Raw genomic sequence first — 23,661 nt, forward strand, 5'->3', positions numbered from 1 at the left:
AACTTCAATCAGTTCAACATCAGAGTTCACACCAACATTGTTTATATATTACAAAAATTTGGTATGGTGGGAAATAAGCCAGAGTTAACTGACCTGAAGTAACTCCGTGCAGGTCTAGTCTGTGCACACTCATGTTTGGGAGGGTCTCACTTCCAGTTTCTTGCAATCAACCCTTGCAATTTGGCCCAATTTGTAGACCTCCTATTATGAACCTGACAGACAAGATCACAAAAAGGCTAATCAAGTAAGCTCCTGTCTTGCCCCAGACAACCTCAGACATGAGGAAATAGGAAGGAAGTATATTCTAAGATAGATGGCACTTCTTTTGAGCCATGACGTAGCCCTATTTTAAAAAAATTCCCTGGCACTTTTTATTTTTAATTTTGAGACAACAGGGTCTCAGGAAGTTGCTTAGGTCCTTGCTAACTTGGTGACATCAGCATTGAACTTGCCATTGTCCCATCTCAGCCTCCCGAGCCACTGGGATTACATGAGTGCACTACGGCACCTGGATGACAATTCTTAATGTACAAAAAAACTGAAATATCAATATGTATGCCGCTGTGGAGGTCCCAGTGAGATTGGAAGGTATAAAGATAAGGCGGTGCATGGAGATGCATTCTTTAGGGTGTGAATAGAACATAGTTTTTTTTTTTTTTTAATTTTGTGCTTGGGGCTGCCTGGTGGGTAAGTGCACCAGCACCAAGTTACAACTTGATTCTGTATTTTGAAAAAGGGTCTCACTAATACTCCCAGACTGGCTTTACTCTTGTGATCCTCCTGCCTCAGCGTCTGGGGTCACTGGGATTTCAGGCAGACACCACTGTGCCCGGCACTAGAACTGAATTTTCATATGGAATAAAAATACAGTCGGATGAATATTCTGTTTTTCTTAATGGAAGTGGTGTTCATTTGAGATTGATGAAGAAGGTCAGATTTGCAAAAAAAAAAAAGACATTTTTTTGAGTTACTGTGGTCACCATATTTTTCTTTCCCTTGTAAGATGAACAAAGCCAACAGACTGTACAGTAATATTCACATAAGAAACACCGTGTACACCGTGACTGGCGTTGGGGTCATAGCCAATGCTCTTCTTCTCCTCATTCACATCTCCTTGCACATTACTGGGCACAGACCTAAGCCCACTGACCTGCCCATTGGTCTCCTAGCCCTGATCCACCTGGCAATTCTGCTCATCAATGGCTTCATAGCTTCGGACATTTTTATACCTCAGGGGGGCAGGTGGGATGACCTGACGTGTAAATTGCTTATCTACCTGTACAGGTTGATGAGGGGCTTCTCCATCTGTGCCACCTGCCTGCTGAGTGTCCTCCAAGCCATCACCCTCAGCCCCAGGAGCTCCTGCTTGGCAAGGTTCAAACATAAATCCTCTCTTCACAACCTGTGTTTCCTTCTCTTCCTGTGGGTCATCTACTCATCCTTCAGTAGTCATCTCTTCATCTCCATTGCTGCTACCCCCAATTGGACCTCAGACAACTTTATGTACATCACAGAATCCTGCTCCTTCATTCCCATGACCTTCTTCCTTCGGCACAGCTTGTCCATCCTGCTGACCTTCAGGGAAGTCTCCTTTATAGGAATCATGTCCTTCTCCAATGGATACATGGTGGCTCTCCTGTGCAGGCACAAGGGGCAGTCCCAACATCTCCACAGCAGCAGCCTGTCTCCAGTGTCATCTCCAGAACTGAGGGCCACCCAGACAATCCTGCTGCTCATGAGTTGCTTCGTGGTCATGTCCATCTTGGACAGCATAGTCTCCTATGCAAGAATCACACTGAAAGATGATCCAATATTTTACTGTATCCAGATCCTCGTGACCCATAGCTATGCCTCGTTCAGCCCTTTGGTGTTTATTTGTACTGAAAAACGTATAATTGTTATTTTCAGATACATGTGGGAGAAGACTGTAAACATTTCAGTAGGCAGTGGTGAATAAGTTTTGTTAAGGCAAGAAATTGCGCTGAATTTGGAGTGATTTATCATGACAGAGTGTTTAGAGTCTTTGGTTTAATTACAATGCAAAGTCTCACTCCCTCTGTTAAACCATCCACTTGGACATGCAGGGATGACAATTACATCAATGAAAGCAAAATCAAGTGCCTCTCTGAGATATTATGGCAATGTCATATTTCTCACTGGATCCTTAATAGGGGCCTGTGAGTTGGATGTCACTTGTCATAACCTGGGTTATTTCAAACTCTTTTTAGATACACAACAGTTCCAATGGTTATCAAATATTGCATCATCTCCATTATCTGTATTTTTCCTAACTACATTTGTAAACATATTCTACCACAAAATATCACATGATCCAGCACACAAACAATACACACGGGGCTGCATAGCTGAGTTCTAAAGTTACTATACTCAGTGAAGCCGGTTTAGTCACAAGAGAACAAACATTGTATAAATGTACTTAAAGATGGTGGGAGTTGGAGTGGCCAGATTGACAGAACAGGAACACAAGAGCGTCCCAGAGACCAAGAGAGGAGGAAGCGGGGCACTATCCCTTGGTATGTGGAGAACCTCTATTTAGTTAGGAAGTGAATGCTGTCATGGGTGGTGGTGACTTTTGTGCAAAAATTTGAATAGATTCCAGGACACTTTACTGAAAGCTGAAAAGTGGTCAGAATGTTTATGTTGTATACATTTTATCCTCATAAAAGTATTTTAATTATCAACTCAGTTGTAGAAAACATTCTTTCTGAAACTATAAAGTAAGGGATAAGACTCTAAACGTGCCACAGGGTCATTTGATGAGCTTTGAAACATCTGAGCTGATTTGTCCCAGGGATGTGAAGATTGGTTTTGAGGAGCTCACTTCTGATCTCAGCCTCTCCAAGGAGAGGTGTTCCCCATGCAGATGAACCCTCTCTGGGTCTCTCAGCCTTCAAAAGATGTTCAGCATTGCAGTGGGTAGCTCCCATGTTGAGGCTTTCTGGGTGAGAGGTGCATGCAGTCAGAATACGAGGTTTAGACAGTAAGTCACATGTGGGAGTTTACCAATCATGACAGCAGTGCTGTGAAAATTATGCACTTTTCATATATTCTATTTAATTAAAAAAAATTAGCCAAATATAAAATACTCTCAAATAGAATGTCTTTATAAAAAATGTAAGTAGTAAAAGAAGCAAAGAATATAAGACTAAACATTTTAAAAATCAGAAAAGAAACATAGAAAAGAGGAGAAAGGGGTCCAAAAGATTACAGGACAGAACAAAGTGGCTGTTTAAGTTATCATGAATAGGTGTTAAGTTTGAATCAATTAAACTCCTCAATCAATTGATATTGGGCAGCTGAGATCACAATGACTGCAACACAATCTTAAGACTGCACATCAAGGTGTAGCTGTAAACCAGGACAAAAGGATCCAAGAGACATGTAGAACATCCCACCAAGAGAAGAAAACACTACTCTGTTGTGCTGAGATCAGCGTTCACAAGAGGACACACACCAGGTCACAAACAAGCCTCCTTAATCTTAAGGACACTGATATCCTGTCAAGTATATCAACAAACACCATAGAGTGAATATAAAGACTTAAAACTGTCCATCCCAAGTTTTATGTGGAGATAAAACAACACCTTTTAACCAGTCACACATGGAGAACTCACAAGTGGAATAAGAAATTTCTTTGAGAAAAACGAGGATCAAAGTACCACCTACTAGAACTTGGGGGGTGCATCAGGAGGATGTCGCAGAGACTTGAAGCAACACATCTCCATTCACAACAAGATTGAAAAAAGAGAACCCTAGACACACACAACTTCAGAACACTGAGCTTGGAAAGTGGAACAAAGCAACTATTGATGGAGGAGAGTGAACCAGTAACCCAAGACACCCCACCTCTCCAAAAAGAAGCCCAGAGACACAGAAATTCATGATGGAGGGCTACACATTGAACAATTAGCACCAAACCATCTTGATCTCCTCCAAATTGAAAGCATCATCCATGGTGAAGATCTGGGGTTTATCCATGGGACACAGGTGGCTCAGTACATGCAGATCATCTATAGGGACACCCAATAGCATACAAATTCCAAGGAAGGAGAGACGTTGTCTCAGGAGTGACATGTTCATATATGTATAAACACTAAAGATCCCACAGAATTTCTTTCAGGATTCTGAAAGGCATTTAGCACAATACAAAGGCAACATCCCAAGAATTCTGCTTTGTTTCAGAGAACAATCCCCACAATAAACCATTATAAAGAGCAAAATACCAAGGCATGAACTTGGCCAGGGAAAGAAAACACTTGTACCCAGAAAGTATAATGATGACATAAATTAAAGCAAACATAAATTAGAGGAACCATTCATCATATTCATGATGCAAAGAGTCAATATCAAAATGTCCATACCTTCAGAGTTATGTACAGATGCGATCCCTATCCAAATCTCAGGAGAATATTTTATAGAAATAGGAAACGAGGTAGCTAAAATCTACTTGTGACCCTACCAGATCCTAAATAGGTAGATCAACCCTGATAAAAAACAAAGCTGATGGAACCACACCCAATTTTTAAATATATTATGAAGCTATATATATATATATATATATATATATATATATATATAATGAAGCTTTGTGTGTTCTTACATTTTCAGATCAAGTCGAGATGTTTTGAAAGCGTAGATGTGAGACCTGAATCTGTGCCAAAAGAAAACAGTTGGAAATCTTCATGACATTGGAAAAGAAAATGATTTTCTGGGATATCACACCCAAAGTACAGGCAACAAAGTCAGCAATATGATGACATGAAACTACAATAGTTCTGTACAGGAAGGTGAACAATCAGCTGTCAACAGACAACACACAGGATGAAGATTACATTTTCAGATTATATATCAGGAAAGAGGTTGATTTTAAACGTTTGGGGCTGGGGATATAGCTCAGTTGGTAGAGTGTTTGCCTTGTAAGCACAAGGCCCTGGGTTCAGTCCCCAGCACCCCAAAAAGTTAACCTTTATTAAAACCTCAGAACTTAATAAAAAATAATAACTTCATTAAAAACAGCACGAGATATGAATAGATATCTCACCCAAGCAAAAACACGTATGTAAAACACTTCTTCCACTTGTATTATTCTTTCCTGTTTTACAGTAGAGGAGGTTGAGAGAGAAGAGGGGAGGGGAGGGGAGGGGAAGGGGGATAGTAGAGAATAAGATAGAGAGCAGAATTCATCAGACACTAGGATGGCAATATGTAAATCAATGGAAATGTAATTGATGTAACTGATGTGATTCAGCAATCTGTATACGGGGTAAAAATGAGAGTTCATAACCCTTTTGAATCAAACTGTGAAATATATCAAATTAGATGTAATGTTTTGAACGACCAACAATAAAAAAAACACGTATGTAGCCAAAGAGCAAAGAAAAGATGCTCAACATCCATCAGTTCTCAAGGAAATGCCAATCAGAGCCACCCCGAGGTGAGGTCCTGTCACAGCAGTCAGGAGGGTGATGATGTGAAAGGAAAGGTCATCATGACTGTAGAAGGTTCCCTGTGCCTGGTTGGATGCCTGTCACGGCCCTCGAGAAATTCTGATAAACATCACCACTGTACTTGTGTTTTGTAAGCAAAGTCCAATAAAGAACAGGATCTGAGCAGAAGGAATGGATGGACACATATTTGCTGCCATTCTTTGCCACCCAGATAAAACATAGTGTCTTGGGTTCTCCTGGGCATTTCTCATGTATTTGATGCTTCCCTTCAATCCACAGGTCTAGGTTCTCATCATTTATCATTTATCTGAATCCTGGACAACTTCTGTTTTGATTTATCTGGATCCTGGACATATTCTATTTGTGTATGCCCTGTGGATGAATACATCCAGGTTTCTGTATCTGGAAAATGTCATTTTCAACTTTATTCTTGAAAAATATTTGGTCTTCATGTATAACATTTGGAGGAAAACAGTTGTTTATTTTTCTTTTACACTTTTAAGATATAGAGGGGATGTGGGGTAGAAAGATAGTAGAATGAAACTTACATTATTACTGTATGTATATATGTGATTGCACGGCCAATATGATTCTGCAACATGTACACTCAGAAAAAATAAGAAAAAAAATTGTATCCCATTTATGTAGAATATACCAAAGTGCATAAATGTTTTCTACTGTCATGTGTAACTAATTAAAACAAATTTAATTTTTTTAAAATATGGTCTCGTTGTCTTCTGGGTTCCAGAGTCTCTGAGAGCAACATGCTTTCATTGTTATCCATGGCCTCTGATGAGCTGATTTTGGAGGGCATCATCTGCTTTTAAGACAACCTCCTGCTTTCTGGCAGGTTAAATGCAAAGTGCCATTGTCATTTGTGTTTTTTTGACCATATCATAACTCAAATAGAAATACTATGGATATAAGTGACTCTGTACTTTGTGTAATTTTTCTAAGTTTCAAAGACCTTAGAAGGAAGTTGGGTTCTATATCAAAACCTCAGCTTACATAGGGTAACCCTGCATTACTTAAAAATATTTGCTAGGATTTTCTCACAAAGCATTTCTTGTCCAAAACTAATTTCACAAATTACAAGCTAATAGAGTCAGTCCGGTACTCAACCACTTAGGTGCATGACAGTGAGGTTGCAAGGATACTTAAAGAGAAAAGGTGGTGGTGGTTTCCCATTCCTGGTGACAAAATATCCAGGAATACAAGTTCCTAAAACTTGGAAAATAATATTTTATGCCCATTAAACTCAAGTTTTTGGGATGTCAAGATTTTTTCTGGGGTTACGGGTGTGCACCACTATGAATGTCCCCCATTTCTTTACTTTAAAAAAAAAACATTCTCTTTTCTCCCAGAACTGCTGGAGACTTATTCTAAAGTATCGGTAATGTCAATATTCTGAAACAGAAACTATACTTACAACTTTTTCACGTTTACAAGGAATTTTGTATAATTCTTAACCTGGTCTCAGCAAGAGGATTTCCATTCATTTTGACCATATTTTGATCTAGGATTCCTTCCATTTCTTTTTTTTTTTTTTTGGTCAATATTCTTTCATCAAGCTTGTAAAAAAAAAACTCAGTCCATTATTTTTCCACCTCTTTTACCCTGTTTTTTCTTTTAGTTTTGGATCTGTAATTATGCAAAGGTTTGAATGTTTATAGCTTATGCACACTTGTTATTAATTAATTATTTTGGGGGGGTACCAGGGATTGAACTCAGGAGCACTTGACCCAGCTCCACCCCCAGCTCTATTTTGTGTTTTATTTAGACACAGGGTCTCACTGAGTTGCTTAGGTCCTCATTCTTAGTGAGGCTGGATTTGAACTCATGATCCTCCTGCCTCAGCCTCCTAAACTGCTGAGATACATGAGTATGCCACTGTGCCCGGCTCATATTTATTTTATTTTTTGTTCTTTTAAATTATACATGACAATAGCATCTACTTTGACATATTTATACAACCATGAAATAGGTCTTATTCTAATTAGGTTCCAGTCCTGTATTTGTACATGATGTGGAGATTTACTGTGGTGTATTCGTATATGTGCAGAGCAAAGTCAGGTCAGGTTCATATGACTGTCTTTCTTTTTTTCTGACCCTCATCCCTAAATTGTAGAAGATGTCAGAAGAGGGCAAGACCTCCCACGTTCCTGGATAAGCAGAATTCATATTGTTAAAACACCATACTACTGAAAGCACTCTACAGATTCAATGCAAGGATCTTTAATTCCTATTAAAGTCCCCATGATGTTCTTCATATAAATGTCCCATTCAATTTCACTGCCACAGACTCTAAGAGGGCATAAGGGATTGACAGCACATGTTATATGGGTTCAGCACCTAAAGGACCTTCTAAGGCAGCTGTCTCCTACCAATATCTGGCTGAATTCTCCCAACATCACGAAGCAGAGATCAAGAGCCACATATTACAAATGAAGAAACTGAAGCTGAGACATGAAAAAAGTCAAAACCCTGCAGGAGACACTTCTATAAGAAACTCTCAGGCCCCACAGATTTCCTTTGGGCCCGAGGTTTGTAAAAAAAACCAACAAGATTTATAGGCATTTGCCCTATGACATTCTTAAAGGCATCTTGCAAAACGAAGGCTTTATAGAAGCAAGTGATTTATTATGTATATATACATTACATGCCACAAATGTATACTTTAAATGTATACTTTAAAATGCATTTTTTAAATTAATTTATTTTTTAGTTTTCGGCGGACACAACCTCTTTATTTGTATGTGGTGCTGAGGATCGAACCCAGGCCGCACGCATGCCAGGCGAGGGCGCTACCACTGAGCCACATCCCCAGCCCCCAAAAATGCATTTTTTTAAAAGAGGTAAGCCAGGTTGGACCTTGCAAGCCTGTAATCCCAGCAGCTCAGAACGCTGAGGCAGGAGAATTGCAAGTTCAAACCCAGTTTCACCAACTTAGGAAGACCCTGTCTCAAAATAATATACAGACAAATGGCTGGATATGTGGGTAAGTGGTTAAGCATTTGTGGGAACAATCCCCAATGCTCCCCACCTCCCAAAATGAAATACAGAAAAAAAAAGGTGTCATCCACTATTATGATTTTGGATGCAATTTTATTTTATTATATCTTCTCAGCAAGAAATACACAGGCTCACACATTTGAATTGAAACTCTATTCTAGAAACCAGACCACATTACTTGATCTTTATGTAGTTTAGTTCAGTAGAACACTAATGGAACTCATCGGGTGGGGATGCTTCTGATTGAATTCTATTTCAAAGCTTATGAAAATTAGAACCCCCCAAAAAGAGAAGAAAATGTCCCCAACATTGGCAGGGATTCCAGAAGCCTCCCAGTAATGACAGTTATAGGAAGAAGTCATGGCTGAATTCAGACCCTCATCTTACTTGTGGATCTAATTGTATATTTTGCTTTCTAAGAAGATGGACCCAAAACACTCTGGGCAGAGTGTAATATTCCTCTTTTTCCTGGCGGGAAAATTTATTCCATGAATCAACTTCACTTAGTTACACTAAAACTAGTTTCTGCTCTTAAGAGGAATCCTGAAGGCTTTCTAGGAACCAGGCTCATGAGCACAGAGCCCAAGGCTGTGGCTTCAGGGAGAGTTTACGCGCAGCTCTGGCGCCACCTGGTGTCCAATGCTCAGCTCAGCACGTCTAACGGGGGAAATGACATTAAGCCCAGGGAGCACCAGGTGGGATAGGTTGACAGATGTCCTTGGAATTTTGGGGGGACTCGTGGGGACGCAACTACAGAAGGCGGCAAAGGCCATCTCCTGAAGGAGGCCTTTATCTCAGGTAGGAGGTTCTCGGGGCAGCTGAGTGACACCGTGAGAGGTGACAGTGTGACAACTCAGCAGTGGAAACGTCCCCATGGAGGGTGTCAGGACATCAGGGACCTAAAGGAGCCCACGCCTGTTTGGCGCCTGCACAGCTCTGGTGCCACCTAGTGTCCGACGCCTGCTCAGCGCCTGAACTCTAGGTCCAGACCAGAAACAGGAGGGGACTCCCAGGAGACACGGGGACTCTAGGCCAGGGGTCTTCACCTGTGTCCTCACTGTCCAGGGCAGAACCTGCGACACGGAGTGTTTACTGTTTTATAGAGGACAAAACTGTCCACCTGTCCGTCTCCACCACGTTGCCATCACCCCTGCACCCCTCCACCCTATACCGTCCCTTAGAGACCCCAGGGCTGCGCTGGCCTCTGTCCAGCCTGAAAGGCGTGTCCTGCTCAGAGCTGCAGCGAGTCCCCAAAGTCGCCCTGGCGAGTCGATTCCGCTCCCGTCCACGCTTCTCCCCCTGCCCAGGGCCAGGACGCACTTCCCGGGTCAGTGCGGGGACCGCGGAGGCCAGACTAAGACCAGTTTCTCGCCCAGAAACAAAGTCTCCAAGGCGACATCCCAGGACCCTCCCAGAGACCCCCGGACCCCAACCCACCTGGACACACGGAGAGTCCCCCACGTCCCTGAGGAGGGACGAAGAAGGCTGCGCAGCAGGTCCTCAGCCTCGCTTCGCGGCCTCCGCTGTGAGGGGGGAACTGCGCCAGCTCAGCGGACTCTGGGGTCACATCTCAGGCCGCGGGAGCCCCAGGGCCCGCTCCCCGCTGGGTCGAAGGCGACCTCTGAGGGGATTTCTAGACACACGCGCCTGTCCTGTTCCTTCACCATGTGCGCGCCTGTCCTGTTCCTTCACCACGTGCGCATGAGCCCGCCTCGCCCTCAGCTCCCTTGGAGGCTCCTTGTTCCTGGGGACCCCGGGGCAGGCCTTGCCTCCCACGTGTTTCTGCTGGCCCTGGCCCCTCTGCTCTTAGGGGTGGGGCTCCACTCAGCCCCGCTTGGCTCCACCCCCAGCTTTGCCCACTAGTCGGGCTCCACTCAGACCTTCTAGCTCCGCCCCCAGCTCCACCCATTCGCTGGGCTCCTCTTGCTCCTCTCCGCCCCACCTGATTCCCTAGGCCCCGCTCGCCCCTCCTACTGGGGTGAGGTTCCACTCACTCTGCTCGGTTCCGCCCCCAGCTCTGCCCATTCGCTGGGCCCCGCCCCGCCCACTGCTCTTAAGGTTTGGCCTCCCAGGACCTCTCCACCCAGCACTTCGGCTCTGCCCAGCTCCTTTTGCTAAACCTGACAGGTGGACAATAATGCTTATCAATGACTTCTCAGTGACACTTCCACCCCAGAAGGAACTTGGAGAGGAGTCCCCTGCTCAAGGTCACCTGGTAGAGATGTGAGATGAGGCTGGTGGGAGCCTGCCTGTCTTCTGCTGCCAGTTTACATCCCCAAAGCAGGAGTGAAGCCTGCAGCTGTGGTCCCCCAGGTGCTTACTGGGTGCACGTGAGTTTTCACACAGGAAGCACCAGGGTCTAGACTCCTTATGGCATAACTCCTTATGGACTCAGGTATGATCCTTGCTCTGTGATAGAAAATTTGGACAGAAGCTGGGCATGCTGGCCCTGACCGGTAACCTTGGTGGCAGGGGAGGTTCACTCAGGAGGATCACAAGTTCAAAGCCAGAGCTCAGCACTGTAGGGAGGTAATGTTGCAGGTAAATGGATGGTGTTGGAGAAGATAATGCTAAGTGTAGTCAGGCAACCCCCAAAATACAAGCCGAATGCTTTCTCTGATATGAGGTAACTGACTCATGGTGGGGTAGGGAGGGGGAGTATGGGAGGAATAGATGAACTCTAGATAGGGTAGAGGGGTGGGAGGTGAAGGGAGGCAGCAGGGATGGTGGAATGTGGTGGACATCATTATCCAAAGTACATGTATGAAGACAGGAATTGGTGACTTTATACACAGAGTTATGGAAAATTGTGCTCTCTATGTGTAATAAGAATTGTAACACATTCCACTGTCATATATTTAAAAAATAAAAATCAGGTAAAAGTATTTTTAGTTGTCTATGGACCTTTTAAAAAATTATTTATATTCAGTGCCGAGAATTGAACCTAGTGCCTCACGCATGCTAGGGAAGTGCTCTACCACTGAGCCACAAACCTTGCCCCATAATTTTCTTTTTTTTATTTTAACTGAGTAATATTCCATGGTGAATATATAACCACATTTTCTTTATCATTTATCTGTTGGAGGGCAGTTTGTTTGGTTTCATAGCTTAGATTTTGTGAATTGAGCCGCTCTACACATGGATGTGGCTTCCTTAGTGTATTACAGTGGATTTTTTTTAAAAAAATATTTTTTAATTGTAGTTGGACACAATAACTTTATTTTTTTTAATGTGGTGCTGAGGATTGAACCCAGCACCTTGCATATGCTAGGTGAACGCTCTATCACTGAGCCACAACCCCAGGTCCCTATACTGTGTGAATTTTTAGTCCTTTGGGTATATACTGAGGTGTAAGATAACTAATTCAAATGATGGTTCCATTCCTCATTTTCTGAAGAATCTCCATATAGCTCTCTGTAGGAGTTGCAAAAATTTAAAAAACCCACCAGCAATGTATTAGTGAAAATTTTCCCCTGCATCCTTGCTAACATTGATAATTGCCATTCTCACTGGATTGCTGGACTATTCATGTAGGTTTAATGTACATTTCTTTAATTGCTAGAGATGTTGATTATCTTTCCATGTTTGCTGACAATTGGTATTTCTTCTCCTGTGAAGTGCCTGTTCAGTTGCCTTGCCCATTTGTTTGGTGTCAAACAGATGAGTTCTTTGCATATTCTGGAGATGAATGTGTCTATTTGAGGGGCAGATGGCAAAGACATTCTCCCATCCTGTTGGCTTTCTCTTTACATTCTTGTTTTTTTAAAAAATATTTATTTTTAGTTGTACAAAACACCTTTATTTTGTTATTTATTTTTATGTGGTGCTGAGGATTGAACCCAGGGCTTCACATGTGCTAGACGAGTGCTCTAGCACTGAGCCACAACCACAGCCCAATATTCTTGATTGTTTCCCATTTATTGATTCTTGATTTTCCTTTTGCTCTTTAAAGATCTTGCTAATGGAGTCTGTTTCTATACCAACATGATACTGAGTTGGGCCTATATTTTCTTCCAGTGGACACAGGGTTTCTGGTCTAATACGTAGGTCCTTAGTCATTTTGAGTTGAGTTTTATGCAGGGTGAGGACGCATAGAGGTTAAATTTGATTGACTACATATGGAGGGCCAGTATTCCCAGCACCATATTTTTTTGAAGAGTTGATCCTGGAGAATTCCTGAACAATGAAAAAAAAAAATAATATGTCCCAGAAGACATATTACCCCAACTACATGGTCAATGTGAGAGTGGACCAAGAAGATGGTCTCCAATTTTAGAGAGAGGAGCCACTTGGAATCCATGGAAGGAGCCAGGAACCACCCATCCCAGAGTAAAAGTTTTATAATATATGACGTGGGTTTGACCGAACTTGAATATGGGATTTAAAAAAGGAGAGAATGCTTATGGGCTACATGATTGAGAGCCTTCAGATGCCTCACACAGATGTGTCCAGGAAATTAAGAGAAAAGTTGTGAGTTCAATTCTCCCCAGGTTGCTCCTATCCACCAGAGACTAAAGTAAAAGTAAGAGTCAGGCAACATGTTCCCCTGGGGGAAGCTACGGTTCTGTGATCTCCAGTGGGATATTGTCACCTTCTTGCAGAAGCTAAAATTAAAGCCCTAGAGAGAGGTGAGTTAAAGACGTCTTTTCCTAAAAACAGTGCAGGATCCACTAAGGTCCCCTGACTCCCCATGCGATCTGCCCAGGTAAGTGCCTTTCTCTTCCTGAGATGCAGCACCAGTGTGTGAGTGGGCTTCTGTTATTGTGATGAACAATCAGAATAACCAAATTATATGATAGGTTCTAACATAGCTTTAAGTTATGCATCCAGCTCTACCCACTCAACAGCTTAGAGGACTGTTTAGAATTCAGAGGAAAGTTTTGTTCTTACTAGATTTTGCCCATTAATTTGGTGATTCATGAAACTTTGTTAATTTTTTAATAAGAAAAAAAAACATTTTAAGTAAATCATTTTAGGTTTCTATCCATTTCTCAGACTACAGGGAGTTTGATTTGCTTCTCTGTTAGTTTTCAAAGTGCATAATAATAAGTGTCCTGGTTATTTTCTGCTTCAGTATTATGAATCCATATTCCTATTCTCCCAGGAAGAGATAAATGTTAACCCCAGAATTTTATTAAACACACTGGTTTTTCCTTCTCTTTTCTCAAAAACTCAATCAAAATTACTTGAAGCATTTTCTTCTAATACTGAGATAGTGAGAAATAATAGCATACACCAAAATACCTTTTAATTTATCAGAAGGAAATGATATGGTTTATTTTTTGCAAATATGATACTTATAAAGTTTATTCTCACATTTTAGAGAAATAGAAAATAGCATTTTCTTATGCTGATGTATGTTGTCTCCGTTTTGATCTCACAAAAATAAACCAATGGTGCTCTGGCTGCCCCAAGGTTTTGAACTAGAGCAGGGACTAGGGGTGCCATTGCTTAATATCACAACCAAGGGACAGTAGTGACCACCCTTTCCTGGCCTCCAAAGGTCCCATGGTCTCCTCCCTCCAGGTCATCAAGGAGACAGGGGATGATAGTGGAGAGGTGATGGTGAACTTGATCTGTGCGAAAACAACAAATGACATCTGCCTTTTCATGTATGGAATGCACATCAGGAAGTAAGGATGCAAATCACAGTATTTACAGGACAGTGTCCATGGGGCACCTGATAAAGCAGCTATGACCCCTCCCTCCCTCCAGTCTGTGTCTCTCCACATTCAGGCCCTAGAAGCCCAAGGTGCTGTGGGTCTGCTTTACTCAGCACTTAGTGGGATGCACTAACTTCGGGATTGTTCCCTAGTCTCTGGCCCCTGGGTGATGGAATGTATCTCTGTGTTGTCCACGACTTAGATAGGGGCAGAATGTGAAATATTTATGTGATGGCTCCTTGGTCAGGGCAGGAAAGGACTAGATTTCCATTCTTTTTTTTCTCCACTTAGGTTTCTCCTCTAATCTGCCCTCTTACAATTTTCTTGTCCTTCACCACTGGACCCTCCCTCATTGGGACCTGTCCCTGAACTTCTTTTCCAAAGTATTCTCTTTGGACTTAGGTCATCGTATTCAGAACCTCCAGTCTGAGGAGAGCTTGTTTTCACCAGGGTTTAAGTCATGACCTGGGGCTAGGCCCATCAAGGCTGCCAGGAGCTGCTACAGCAACTCTCTCCCCAGAGATAAGGAGGGGGTCTGGACAGGCTTCTGTCTGCACCCTGATCACATGGTAGAACTAGTCCTGGCAGGTGTGAGTGGGGTGAGGCACAGCCAGGAGGGGACAGGCTCAGAGGATTTCTTTTAACTTGCTTTTATAAAATGTCCACATTTTTCAGGATGTTTTCTAACAAAACTGATAAATTAGCACAGAAGTAGCAACATTGCATTCTTTACAAAACATCTACCTGTGAACCATGGAGAGCCCTGTGGGTCTCACTGATACACACGTGTGTGACCTGCACAGTGTGCAGACAGCCAGCTTTTTCTCTGCCTGCTGTCTCCTGGGGCTGCAGGGAGCTAATGCCTGTGGGGGACCTGTGACAGCATCTGACTCTGCCATGTCCCATGATCACTTTACTAAAATGATAAGGTTTTCCAGCTGTAACCAGGAAATTTCTTCTATAGAAAAAAGAGTATTTTTTCAGTTGTTTTCAGGCCATGCTCCCCAGAAGACTCAGTTCTCTACCTGTGTTTGCAAGTCCATGGGCCCTCTGGCTACAACCCTCCCTCCCATGACAATGCATGCAGGGTGGCCATCCCCCCCTGGCAGGGCTGAAGCCAGAATTCTGTGCCCTCCATTCACAGATATATCAGGTAGCCTGTTTCTCCTGTTTTTTTTTCTGATGCTCTCCATTTTATTTTCTAATCTGCATTTAACTGAATTGAAAACAAACCTGTATTTCATAAAATGATAGAAAAGAATCATCATTATTTCATTTTCCGTAATTTTTTAAAGGCCTCTTCAAGTTTTCCATGTCCAGTTTACGTTGCTGTAGAGGTAGTTTGGGGTCAAAATATGAGTGTACATCTTACAACTCACTTCAAGGGTGCACACAGGAATAGGCATCATCTATCCATAGCTACCTGTAGTGCTGTACCTACAAATAACCATATGTGACTCTTCAAATGTGGAGACTCCTAGACAATTATATTACCATTTTTCTTTCTTTCTTAAGCAGTACAAGGGAAGGAATCTTCTTTTCCTGAATGTGTGAGTGAAGAAAAAAACAAAACATTTCTTACTAAATGAATCATTTGGAAGAGATTACATTTTTCTAATGTCATGAATTAATTTCCACTATTTACAATGACACTTCTGCAAAGATTTCAAAGCAATCATTTAACTAGGCTAAAACATTTAAATTGTCTGGACTCCGGGTTGTTTTTTCTCACACTTTGTAACTGATGTTATCAAATTATAATTTTCTAGGTAGAAGTGGGAGTGATTGCTAGTCTTACCCACTTGTTTTTTAGATGATAGAATGTGGGGATATGTTGATCACCTTATTGTAAATGTTACATGCTTCATAGCTATAAAGCAGAATTAAGATGGAAATAAAGAAAATACCTTCATTCTACAGGGAGCTATACCATGAGTTTGTCACCATCAAATTTTCTATTACACTATTTTCTCTCTGTCCTCTGGAGAAATATCATTGCTTACTAAAAGAAGATAAGAAATTTTGTTCTCATATGTAAACTCCATTATCAGAGTGAGTTTGGATTCCTTTTTTTAATTAAAACACTAAAAGCTATGACCCCCCAAATACTTGGATTTTCCTGGTGTGTTTGTGCATTGCGTGCCTGTTACCCCAGCAGCTTGGGAAGCTGATGGAGGAGATTTGCAGGTTCAAGGGCAGCCTCATCAACTTAGTGAGGCCCTGTCTCAAAATAAAAATAAGGAGCTGGGGTTGTGGCTCAGCGGTATATTGCTTGCCTAGCACATTCAAAGTCCTGGGTTGTGTACTTAGCACCACATAAAAATTAAAAAAAATAAAGATATTGTGTCCAACTACAACTAAAAAATAAATCTTAAGAAAATAAAATAGTTAGGGATGTGGCTCAGTGGTTAAGCACCTTTGGGTTTAATTCCTGGTTAAAACACACACACACACACACACACACACACACACACACACACGCACACTCTTAAATCATGATTACTTTTACCCATTTCTCCATATGCCAAAAAGTGGGCAGAAAAGAAATTTTGGAATTAAATCCTGCTAAAAATGGATGGTTCTGCCCACTTAGATTTTTTTTCTGGCATAATCAAATATATACAAAATAATATCAGTGGTTATTTAAACCTGGATCCAATATCTGGTACCAAATATATATATATTTATAAACAAATTCAAGAAGTCTGCATTCAGAGCTAACATTCTTTATATTTTGTCTCTAAACTGTGATGAGCAATCCAGAACAGAGAACACTAAAAATATAGAACTGTATGGGGCTTCATCCAGCATCCACACTCTTTCCTTGAGAGATCTATGTGGACATTCCAGCCATCCGACCCACTTGAACTCACTTTGGGTGCTACTTACTGAGCTTTTTTATCAGGTTGCTGCACATGCCAAGACAAATTAATCATGGCCCTATCAGTGGAGATAAACAGAAAAGATGTTATGCTTGTGTACTGAGAGTTTGCAAAGGGTGCATTGAAAAAGTGCCCACATACTTTGAGGTGGGCCGACTTGGTGGTTGGGGAGGTTGAAGCTGGTAACCACTGTGATGATGAGAATTTTATTTTTATTTGATCCTCAGACATGGACTCTATATGTCTTTTCACCAGAAAAAAAAAAAAGAAAATGACCAAGAGCAGCACCCTTTTCATTTTTCTTGCAGTAAGAAATGTCTTTTCTTCCCAAATTGTCCTTGGGGTCACAGCCAACGTCTTCTTCCTCCTCTTCCACATCCTCACATTCCTTGTCCAGTGCAGGACCAGGCCCATGGACGTGCCCATCGCTCACGTGGCCCTGATTCATCTGCTGATGCTCATAATTACGGTGTTCCTGGATATAGATATTTTGGAGGTTTAGGATATTTGGAACGATATCTCACGTAAAGCCACCATCTACCTCTACAGGCTGATGAGGAGCCTGTCAGTCAGCACCACCTGCCCTCTGAGTCTCTTTCAAGCCACCACCCTCAGCCCCAAAAGCTCCTTTCTGGCCAAGTTCAAGCACACGTCCCCACAGCACAGTCTGGTACTTTCTTACTCTCTGGGTGTTCAACATGTTCATTAATATTTGTGTTTTATTCTCTATTGGAGGTTCCTCAAATAACACATCAGATATTTGGATTTCCACTGAATCCTGCAGGGTTTCCCCCACAGGTCACCACTTCAGGATCTTATTTTCCCTGGTAGGAATACTCCGGGATGTCCTCCTTCTAAGGCTCATGGCCCTCTCAAGTGGGTACATGCTGGATCACCTGTGGAGGCAAAAGAGGCAGTGTCAGCACCTCCACAGCACCAGGAGAATTGCACAAGCCTCCCCAGAGCAGAGGGCCACTAGGACCATCCTGCTCTTAATGGGTTTCTTTGTGGTCATGTACTTTGTGGACTGCATGATCTCCTCCTCTTATGGGAAAATGTAGAAGAAGGATCATGTGTGCCTTGTGGTCCAGATGCTGGTGGGCAATGGCTATGCCACCGTCAGTGCTGTGATGCTCATTAGTACCAAAAAACGAACAATCCAGTTCTTCCAATCCACACTGGGGAAGACGAGGACATGTTTACACAGAGTCAGATAACCCCTCACAGTGTCATCCCATGTTATTTCCTCCTGAGTTTCCAAAAATTAGTTGATGTTGGGAAAAAAAAAACTAAATGAGGATGAGGGAGATGAATCTTTTGTTGTTCTTTGTAAGATCTTTATCACACCAGGTGAGGTGGTGCACACCTGTCATGCCACCAACTCAGGAGGCTGAGGCAGGAAGATCTCAAGTTGAAGGCTAGCCTCAGCAACTGTGTGAGTCCCTGAGCAGCTTAGTGGGACTCTGTGTGTAAATTTTAAAAAATTACAAAGTTCTGGGGATGTGGCTCAGAGGTCACATGTAGCTAGGTTCAATTCCTAGTTGCAAAAAAAGTGTTAAATGATATATGGGCTGTTTTCTTACTGAACTTGCTTAAAGCAGATACATTCCATTGTCCATAAGTAGACCATGACTGTGAACCTTTTGCTGGAAAAATGAATTTTGGAAGAATAGTTTTGTTTAGTCTTAGAAAAAGAAGTATCTTGCCTACGTACAACTCTCTTGAGGTGCCTGAGGAAACAGGTGTTTTGATGTATTTTTTTTATTAGAGCAACAAACATCAATAAGAATAATGAAATCCCCTCCGTGTTAACTCCATTTGTTTTCCTAATATACCTGTAACATTATTTCTCCATGTATTTTTTTTCTGATTTCATCATTTAACTTTTTAAATGTTATTTTATTTTCATCTAAATGCTAAACAAATAGAGAGTGGGAAAAATTGTAGGCAATAGGTAATCAGAAATCAGAGTGCAGGGGAGAGCTCAGATTTCTTGGAAAAACACAGATCTAATCCATATCCCCTTGCAGCCTTGAAGTAATGGCCTAGGTCTTTCACCCTCAGTGTAATATATAGACCATACCTGTTTTAGGGTTATCATGGAGATGAGAACAAATAATAGCACACATTTGGCATCATGTGTCCTGAGATTGGAAGGATGCAAAGAAGATTACTAGCATGTCCCCCGACCAAGGAAGGCATGTAATTTATAAATCATGTGACATTGAAAAAGCAAGAGTAGCAGCTCACCTCTGTGTACACAGACATCATGTATTAACTCTTAATTTCCATAGTGATTCTCTGGACGCAGTAGTATTACGATACCCCATATTACAGCGAAGAAATCAAAACCCAGATAAAATAAGACACATAATCTCTGCAATCAGTGGATTGCAGAGAACATAGGTGAGGAAAGTCAGGATTTGACCTCTCGAGCCCAAGTTATGGGTCCTGAGCCTAACCAATGGTCTGACTTTCTTGCTAGACCAATGACATCCATCAGAAAGCGGCACACAGGGGTCACAGCCAATAAAACAGACAACCTAGGACTAAAAGGCACACCCCTGTTTTGCATTATTTCAGCCCAGAAATACAGCTGGATGGCAGGTGGCTATGGTGTGACCTACAGTAATGTGGCCTGAAACAAAGAAGTCACGCTGCTTGATTGAACTCTAAGAGGCCAGTGTGAAAGCTGTTCAGTGGCAGAATTTTCAAAGCCTGGAGGGGACCTAAGCCATCACCTTCCTTCTGGAGCAGCATGTGAAGGATCCAATTGCACTTCTGGGATGCAGTGGAGGGATCTGCCAAGGGCACTGGTTGCAAAGGTAGGAGGCTGCTTGTTCTCCTGACTCTTGAAATGTCTACTTGAACCAGAGAAAGAAGGTTAGGCATGGGGTGCATTGTTTGCCTCCCTCACTGTAATTTATTAATACTTTGTAGCAGAAAATATTCAAATATTGTTATTTTTTGTTTCTGAGATGGAATCTCACTCTATTGCAGGGACTGGTCTTGAACTTCCTGCACTCAAGAGATTCTCCTGCCTCAGTCTCCTGAGTTGCTGGAACAGCAGCTGCACAATGCGGTGCCCAGCTCAAATATTACAGAGGATCGAATTAGTTCTGAGGCTATGACTTTTCCTGTTTCCTCAAGCAGTTCATGGTGAAGTAAATCCATTCTCTGTAACATCCTCAGGATATGAGAGAAACTGTTTTTCCCTGTTAGGAAAGACAGTGAATATGTCTGAGTTTGGATCTTGTGTGACCTGTAGAGTCATTTACCAAAAGGACCAGATAAGATCATTAAGGAAAAACAGCCACTGTGTCTTCCAGTTAGTTGTGGAAACCCTGGGGATTCATCATAATGATTTTAGCAAATAGACACATAATCAAGAACATACACAGATCAAGTCTTCCCGAGCAGGAGGTCAGGAAGGTTTGTAGGTCTCAGATTGGCTCAGAACAGACTTGGGACTGATGGAACTTTTTGTGATATTTATCAAGTCCTCCCAGATCAAAATGCTTGCTTCATAACCTACCAGTTTCACTTGAGTGTTGGAAGGACGGACATGATGTCTATCTGCAGTAACAATAAAAAAAACGATTGTTTTTTTATTGTGTTTTGGTTATACTCTCCCGCCAGGTGTCTGAGACCAAGTTGGTCAAAATTGACCATTTTCGTATCTATGATAGATTCAGCTGAGATCTTCAGAGGTTATTACTCCTAAGAACTGCTGGCCCCAGGCCTGCAGCTGTGCCCAGGGGCCCCTCACCCTCCTCTGACTGCCCCTTCCACTGTCGCTTCCCCTGCCCCTTCCCAGCCTCTGCTGAGCTTAACTTCTATATGGGCAACATTTTTAGCCTCCATACATGAGGGAGGTCAGGCAGCTTGGGAAATGGAATCAGGAGGATCATGTGTTTAGGCAGCATCAACCAAAGCAAGGTGCTCAGCAACTCAGTGAAACTCTATCTCTAAATAAAACACAAGATTGGGCTGAGGACGTGGCTTAGTGTTTGAGTGTTCCTAATTCAATCCTCAGTAACTACCTCCCCCCACTAAAGAAATATCATGACTTTAGTTTATCTCAGAGGTATATGAAAAAATATCTAGTATGTATTTCTCATTCACAAGTTTCAAAGTAATCATATAAAAGCCCCCCCCTTTTGCTAATTCATTCAACACAGAAAGCAGACACACTATGAGATGATGAATGGTTGCCCAACTGTGTGGTGGCTCAGTATGAAAGTCTACCCATCATGCAATGATCCAACATTTGCTATCCTTCCCACATAAGAATTTCAAAAAGTTAAGGGTGTGTTTTTCAGTACAGAGGAAAACCAAAGGGCTACTTGTGGCATAGCCATTGGCCACCATTGTCTGGATACAATGACAAATATGGTCATTTTCCCACATGGTTCTTGAGGAGGAGACAATGCAGTCCAAACAGTACATGAGCACAAAGAAACCTAGGAGCAGCAGGATGGTCCTAGTGGCCCTCTGTTCTGGGGAGGCTTTTGGAGACATGCTGGTGCAGTGAAGGTGCTGGCACTGCCACTTATGTCTATGTAAGAGGGTCACCATGTACCCACTGGAGAGGGCCATAAGGAAGACTTGCCATAAGGCACCGAGGATGGTAAACAAATGCCTGAGGAAGTAGCTCATGGGTAAGATAGTGCAGTAGTCTCTGAGGAATATGAGAGTGTGTGTGAGGTCACAGTGAAGTTGTAAACAGAAGAGATTGAGAATGGAGTAAAATTGGGAGTTCATAACCCACTTCAATGTAATGTATGAAATATGATATGTCAAGAGCTTTGTAATGTTGTGAACAACAAATAAAAAAATAAAAAATTAAAAAAAAGAGAATGGGGACTAAAGGACATATAGAGGACCCACAGGAAAGAAGGGACCTCATGCTGTCCAGTAGGGACTTAGGTTGAACTTTGAAAGCAGAAGCTTGGGAAAATAATATGTGTCCTAATCATATGGACCATGTCATGTTCTGTCACTTTGATCCAAGGTTCAAATTAGGCCATTCCTGACTCCACACGTTGTGATGCCTGAGATTCTGAGCTGTTGGGAATTCCAGGTGGACACCACCACCCTGGGCTACATGCAGTTTTCTTTGTAATTTCAGAGAAAATTTTCCTCACCCTTGATTATAAGGTAATTGAAACATTTTATTATTATTTAAGTACACAAAATATGATATTTATCATTTATCTGTGATTAAGAGTACTGGTCAGTGGCCTTAAGCAATTTCAAATGTGGGTGCATTAATTCTCTCTACTGTCTGCCCAGTTTTTCTTATTCATAAAATATCTCTAGATTCATTAAATAAAAATTCCCCAGGGCACACCCTTCCTCAGCTGCAGAAAAATGCTATACTACTACATTCTGTCTTTATAAGTTATATGACCCAAACTTCCATCTTTTACAGGTGTATTTTATACAAATGTTGATTCCTTTGTGAGTGACAGTCGCTTGACCAAATGATTTCAAGATTCATCTGTGGTTTCTTATATATCAGCATCACCTTCGTATTTAATGCTATGTTTAGTATTTAATGCAATATTTGGTCTTTGCATATTGTACTACTGAAGATTCCACTCCCTGTGTGTAGATGTATACAGTTTTGATTCTGATACCTATGCAGGAGGGTCACCATGTACCCTCTTGACATAATAAATTCAAGACTCGTCTGTTGCTTCCTATGCACCAAAATCTTTCTCCTATTTAATGTTGAGTGAAACTCCATGATACATGCAGACCATATCTTTATACATTTATTCACTTGGGGGTATCAGAGTGTCTCTATCACTATTATAAATGTGGTATCCTGATCAATGGTGTTTAAGTAATAATTGTTGTCCCTATATCCAGTATTTTTCTTATATTCATAAAAGTTCAATTTATAGATGAGATGGCAGTTTATGATAAGAGATGTTTACAATCTATTAGGCATAAAGGAGATTTCTGGTACTCTTGATTTATTAAAACCGCTGCAATCTCTCCCATACCTATAAATGTATGGACTCATTCAGAAAAAGAAAGTGATACTTACTTCTTAGGGTTCCTTTCACACATCAATCAGAAATATAAAATTACTAGCTTTGTTGGAGAAATATGGACGGTAATCTGTCATGTTTTTCTCATTTTCAAACTTCAATGTAGTCATTTTTAAAAACCACTTTATGCTTTGATCCAACAGAGAGAGCAAACTCATATGCCATGATGCGTTGATGCATAGCGGTGCAGTGGCTCAGTTCGAGAACTGACCCATCATGCAATGATTCAAGGTTGACTGTCCTTCCCCAAAAAACATTTCAAAAAGGTAACGCTGTGTCTTGCTGTGCAGATGAAAACCAAAGGACTGATGGTGGCATAGCCATTGGACACCATGATCTGGAGAGAATGGCACACAGAGTTATTGTTCCACATGGTTCTTGAGGAGGAGATGATGCAGTTCAAACAATACATGAGCAGAAAGAAACCTAGGAGCTGCAGGATTGTCCTAGTGGTCCTCTATTCAGGGAAGGCTTTTAGAGACAGGCTGGTGCTATGAAGGTGCTGGCACTGCCTCTTATGCCTATGCAAGAGGGTCACCATATACCCACTGGAGAGGGCCATGAGCCCTATAAG

At 41.8% G+C, this 23,661-nt stretch overlaps 1 protein-coding gene and 1 non-coding gene across 2 annotated transcripts; both read left to right on the forward strand.

Annotated features, from left to right (window-relative positions):
- The first annotated feature begins 1,003 nt into the window (after positions 1 to 1,003).
- On the forward strand, positions 1,004 to 1,957 carry LOC110597186 (vomeronasal type-1 receptor 48-like). The gene has a single exon (XM_078033643.1). The coding sequence runs from the start codon at positions 1,004 to 1,006 to the stop codon at positions 1,955 to 1,957; it is 954 nt and encodes a 317-aa protein (XP_077889769.1).
- A 2,945-nt stretch (positions 1,958 to 4,902) lies between these two features.
- Trnat-ugu (transfer RNA threonine (anticodon UGU)) lies at positions 4,903 to 4,976 on the forward strand. The gene has a single exon. It is a non-coding gene; the product is annotated as a tRNA-Thr (tRNA).
- Positions 4,977 to 23,661: the final 18,685 nt, after the last annotated feature.

Source organism: Ictidomys tridecemlineatus, chromosome 16 (genome assembly GCF_052094955.1).
Source record: "Ictidomys tridecemlineatus isolate mIctTri1 chromosome 16, mIctTri1.hap1, whole genome shotgun sequence".
Classification (NCBI taxonomy): Eukaryota; Metazoa; Chordata; class Mammalia; order Rodentia; family Sciuridae; genus Ictidomys; species Ictidomys tridecemlineatus.

Excerpts from the sequence above, each read along its gene's own strand:
- LOC110597186 (XM_078033643.1), top strand. The coding sequence starts at position 1,004 with ATGAACAAAGCCAACAGACTGTACAGTAATATTCACATAAGAAACACC.